General features: G+C 56.9%; 1 protein-coding gene across 1 annotated transcript; it reads right to left on the bottom strand.

Annotated features, from left to right (window-relative positions):
• Positions 1 to 1,745: 1,745 nt before the first annotated feature.
• On the bottom strand, positions 1,746 to 3,529 carry FOXE3 (forkhead box E3). The gene has a single exon (XM_033226473.1). It carries the CDS (start codon positions 3,407 to 3,409, stop codon positions 2,468 to 2,470), a length of 942 nt encoding a protein of 313 aa, XP_033082364.1. The 5' UTR covers positions 3,410 to 3,529; the 3' UTR covers positions 1,746 to 2,467.
• Positions 3,530 to 5,433: the final 1,904 nt, after the last annotated feature.

The raw sequence follows: 5,433 nt of genomic DNA on the forward strand, positions 1-5,433 counted from the left end.
GCTGGACCTAGGGAGGGGTAGTTTGCTAAACTTACAAGTGGGGAAAGAGCCTCTACTTTCACCTCTTTCACCCTTTCTATAGGTCACTATGAGGATTGTGAGTGAGAATGGATAAGAAGGTGCCAAAGTCAAAGTACTGTCCACTCAGTCATTGTTCTGTAAGTCAGGCACAGTATCAGACAGCAGGGATTCATGCCCTCGAGCAGTCAAAATAAGTGAAGGACTGCTGTGCATCAGGCAAATCTGATCTGACCCTCGCTCAAAGGGGCTAATAGCTGGTGGAGGGGGTTTATCCAGGTCACTTCCTACCATACTGTGTAAACCTACTCCCCTACCCTCAGAGGGCCTTCCTGGCTTTCTCAGATTTTCGTATTTTCTCCTCTATGGGCGGCCCATTGTCCACCCTCATCTTCCCTCACCACCCCAGAGCTTCAAACTCTAGTATCCAAGAGAGGCACATCCTGCGTGTCCTGCATGCAAATCACACTCACCCTGGGTTCAAGACACACTGACTCCCTCCCCTATCTTCACCTACCCCTAATTCAGTCTCAACTAGACCGGGAGCCCTGGGGTGGGGGAGCTTGCAAAAGCCTGATGCTTAGCATTTGGGTCAGCACCAGACAGCAGGACAGGGTCAAAGGCCAACTCCCTCCCTCACACCTCTGAGTCTCTGTTCAGTGCTACCCTGTCCTTGGTGCTGGGGACAGTCAGGAATCAGCTCAGGTCCCTTCTGCCCCTTATTACAATCCAGCAGGGGAGGTAAGACAGGGGGCATAGCCAATGGTGCAGTGCCTGGAAGTTCAGAGTGGGTGGGGTATGGTTCTGTGGCCTGGCCTCACTCTTTATAGTAGGGAGCTCTAATCCTTTAGGCTGAGCCTCTTGCCTGAGGCCAGTGCCTTTACTCCATAATACTATGCATACTAGTCACCTGGGAATTTTGCTAAAATGCAAAATCTGATGATTCAGTGAGTCTGAGTGGGGCCGAGATCCTGCATTTCTATTTATTTATTTATTTATTTATTTATTTAAATGAGGTCTCCCTATGTTAGGCCAGGCTGATCCTGAACTCCTGGCCTCAACCGATCCTCCTGCCTTGGCCTCCCAAAATGCCGGGACTACAGGCATGAGCCAGCACATCCTGCCAGATGCTGCATTTCTAACAAGCTCCCAGGTGGTGTTGTAGGTCTGCAGACCACACTTTGAGTGCAAGGCTGTAGAGCACTTATCATTTCTCTGGGTGTTGACAGTTGGATTAATGACTCTCCCCACTGGCCCACAACCTCCATAAAGCAGGGATTTTGCCCATTCATTCAGTAATATTTCCCCAGTGCCTAACACAGGCTCGGCACATTAACTAACTGGAACAGTGAATCAATGGCCAGTGCTCCTTTATCCATGGGAGCTGGGAATAATCCCAGACAGCAGGCAACCTGCTGCTCAGATACATTAACACAAGTGTGTACACACACATGCCCAGCCCATCTCGTCTCTACCGGGCTGAGATGCAGGAGATGGCATTTGACTAGTCCTACTATGTGCACAGCTATGGCTGAATCACTTCCTTTTTAAAACAAATTCGTGTTAGCCACTAATCCTGCTGGAGAATCACTTCCTAATCCCATTTAATGAACTTCTGATTGATGTCTCACAAGGAGGTTCACCCCATATGGCAACCCAAGATCTAGAACAAAGCTCACCCGGTCTCCCCAGACTACTCCCCCAAGTCACCAGCCAGAACACCAAGCCCAGAAAAAGGTTTCTTTCTTTTTAATTAAACCAACTTTAATTAAAAATAATAATAACCCAGTAAGTCCTAAGTTTTCCAGGGAGTGGGGCAGACCTAAAGGCCCACCAACTCTCCTTTCAGTCATGAGCCCTGGTACTGCCTGTCTCTGAAATCTCCAAGAAGTGTCCTCAGGGCGTGAAGAAGGCAGCCAGGTGTGTCTACGTGAAAGGGGTGCTCTTACCCAGGAAGAAGCTGAGGGCAGACAGGTAAGTGGAGGTGGGGGGCAAACTTGTGGGGAAATGAAGGGACTCTAGCGAGTAAGTCATGAACCCAGGAGTCTGACCTCTAACGTGTCGGCAAAACATGGGAGAAGACTGATGAAGTACAGTCGGTGGAGGAGACGGCTTGGGATCAGAGATCTGGCTTGCAAAAGCTTGGAACTCACCAGGAAACCTGGGGTAGGGGGCGCCGCAAAGCTGGGGGCACTCACAAGTGGAGGGAGAAGAAATGAGAGACTGGCAGGTCACAGGGGACGCTTCTGTCCGGTGGCGAGATGGTGGGAGCCTCCCCAGGGATGGGGGACGGAGAAGGGTGTAGCAGGAGTCTGAGTCCAGGAGGCCAAGACGAGAGGAGCTGGGTGTGCCCCAAGCCAGGGTGGGGGCAGAGGTGGGGCGCTCGCGTGCGGCGCCGCAGGCCTGGGGCGGGACAGGTCGCACAGGTGCCTTCCCGTGCGGCGCAGGCTCACAGGTAGCGCTCCAGCCCCTGCGCGAAGCCCGGCTGCCTCAGGTAGGCCTCTCCTGGGGTGAGCGGGCCCAGTGCGGCTGCCGGCCCGGCCAAGGCCAGGAGGGGCTCAGCGGGCAGCGGGCCAGGGCCGGGACGCGTCGCGGGCAGCACCAGGCGGTCGGGGGCCTGCGAGTAGAGTGGCGGGGAGGCGGCGGTCGCGCAGGGCGGGAAGGCGGCGGCGGCGTCGGGCGCGGCGCAGCAGGGCGGCTCCGGGGCGCCCAGCCCCGCCAGCTCCGGCTGCAGGCTCACCAGGCTGTCGACGCTGAACAGGCGCGCGGGCGGCGCAGGGCCCGGGCCGGCAGGGGGCGGGGGCGCCAGCAGCGCTGGGCCGGGCGCTGGCGCGTAGGGCGCGTAGGGGAAGGGTAGCGGCGGCCCCGGCGGCGCGGCCGCGTGAGCTGGCAGCTCCGCGCGCTTGAAGCGCTTGCGGCGCCGCAGGAAACTGCCGTTGTCGAACATGTCGGCTGCCGCGGGGTCCAGCGTCCAGTAGTTGCCCTTGCCCGGATTGCCCGGCTCGCGGGGCACCTTGACGAAGCAGTCGTTGAGCGTGAGGTTGTGGCGGATGCTGTTCTGCCACTTGCGCGGGCTGTCACGGTAGAAGGCAAAGCGCTCGGTGATGAAGCGGTAGATGGCGGCCAGCGTGAGGCGGCGGCCCGGGGCGTGCGCCAGGGCCATGGCGATGAGAGCGATGTACGAGTAGGGCGGCTTCCCGCGCTGTAGGGGCCGCCGCCGCCGCCGCCCCGGGCCGGGCGCGGGCGTGGGGGCCGCCTCCCCGCGGCCAGCCGCCGCCGCTTCCTCGGGCTCCCGCCCTGGCTCGGCTCCTGCGAGGGGCGACGGCGGCGGCCCCGACGGCGCGACCGCTGGCAGGGCCGGGAAGCCCGAGAACGCGGCGGGCGGATCCATGTCGCTGCGCCCCGCTATCGGCTGCGGCAGCCCCTGCCCGCGCGGCTCCGGGACGGCAGGGGCCGTCGACCCGCTTTATATGGACAGTGCCACCCCCCCACCCCCACCGCCGGGGGAGAGGGCTCAGACCTTCCCTGCTGGCCAGCGCCTCCCCTCTAATTTCCTCTCCCAGCCCCCTTACTCTGTTCACGGTACCCTCCTCCATTTCGCCCCTCCCTTTCTGCCTTTGGATCAGTTTTTCCCAGACCCAGACTCACCCCTTCCCCATCTCGGTTAGGTCAGCCCCTGGCCCTGGCCCCATCCCACTGTATTTGGTCAGTCCCCTTCCCTTTCCACCCCTCCCGCTACCCCCTCTCCTTTGGATCATTCCCAATCACAAATCCACCCATTCACTCTCCCAGCCCCCTCCCCATTTTGCTCCTCCCAGTAGTCGGTCCCCCCATCCTCCTCCTGGTCCTTCCATCCCCAGCTGGGACAGAAATGAAGGCTGCCTTGCCAGCCCTCAGTATCCTGATGGGGAGGCGTCAGGCCCACTCGCAGACATTAGGGAACCTGGGCCAAGCAAGGTAATGAAGCAGCGGGGCAGGACAGAGCCAGGCCGGTTTTGTCTGTGGGAGGATGTTTGGCTGCTTCAGATCAGGGTCACCATCTCGCCTCTCTGCGACCCTCCTCCCCTATACCCCTGTCCTGCCCTCCCTCCAGGCCTTGAGAGCATTCTCTGAAAAAACAGAATCGTGGAAAGTGGTGCAGCCGCTTTAAATCAAGAGCCCCCAGGAAATCCACAACTTGGAGTTGCCTTTCTGGCTGCCTCCTCTCCACACCCCTCCTGTTGGAGAAAACAGCTTCTACTCGCGCGCGCCCGCGCGCCCACACACGCACACACACACATACACACACACACACACACACACCCACGAGTACAAAATGTAGGCTTCCACAGGCTGGGGGTCTGAAAGAGCCGCATTCTGACCCAGAAACACCACACATCTCACTGGGGATGGGGGTCTTTGGCAGTGTTTGTTAAAAACTCAGTCTGAGAAATTCCACCCACAACTACCATCCAGAGGGATGCAGCACCCAGCCTATTTTGGGAAACCTCTTCTCCAAAGAGACAGGAGAGACCCATCCCCACCTCAGAGGGAACCACAGGGTGAAGGAGGCTTGTCTTAAAGTGCGTTGTCCTGGGGACAGGCAGATCAAGGGACTTGGACATGGAGCAGGGCTGGAAGGACAGTGAGCCCACTGAGGTACCTGACTGAGTTTAAGGGGAGTTCAGTCTCAGGGCCTTGCAAGTGCAGTCAGCACTGAGAGTCAGGGCCTCCTTACATTTGGGGTCATGGGCGTCTCACTTGCCACATCCTAATCCCCCAGCCATGGTATAGAGTGTCCCTAGGTATAGGTGACCAAAGCTAGTTACAGCAGGCCTGTAAACTCCAAACTCAAAATCCAGTTCAAAATCCAAATGCAAAGCATGGAGCTCAAGGGCCCCTCTCTCAGCTCCAATCTCAGCTGATGACATCACAGCCACCATTACTGAGCATTTTGTATTTGGTAAACACTTTATGTACATTATTGCACTTAAGTTTGGGCACCCCATGAAGTGAGTACTGTTATTATTCCTGTTTTGCAAATGAAGAAACTAAGGTTCTGAGAGGTTAAGTGGTTTCCCTGACTTCACACAGCTAGTAGTAAGTGGTAGAGCTGGAATTAAATGTGAAGTTCAAAGTTCTAGCAGCCCACTCTTCTGAGAATGCCATCCTTTAAAGCTGAGCTGAGACATTAGAAAATTTAGAGTATTTCCAGCTCCAACACCTTCAGCTACCAAAGTAAATTCTTAGCTTCTCTCCTCACCTCCTGGTCAGCATATCCAGGTGCCCATTGGGCATAACCACATGGATATTTCAAGGTATCTCAAACCCAAATGTCCTAAATGAAATGCATCTCTTCCTCTACCCAGTACATCCTCCAGCCCTGGCCGGCTCTCCTTCCAGCATTCTATATCTCAGCAAATGGACCTCTCCCGT

This window comes from Trachypithecus francoisi, unplaced genomic scaffold (genome assembly GCF_009764315.1).
Source record: "Trachypithecus francoisi isolate TF-2019V2 unplaced genomic scaffold, Tfra_2.0 Lachesis_group12, whole genome shotgun sequence".
Lineage (NCBI taxonomy): Eukaryota > Metazoa > Chordata > Mammalia > Primates > Cercopithecidae > Trachypithecus > Trachypithecus francoisi.

Bases quoted from the DNA above. Each gene is read 5' to 3' on its own strand.
- FOXE3 (XM_033226473.1), bottom strand. From the start codon at position 3,409: ATGGATCCGCCCGCCGCGTTCTCGGGCTTCCCGGCCCTGCCAGCGGTC.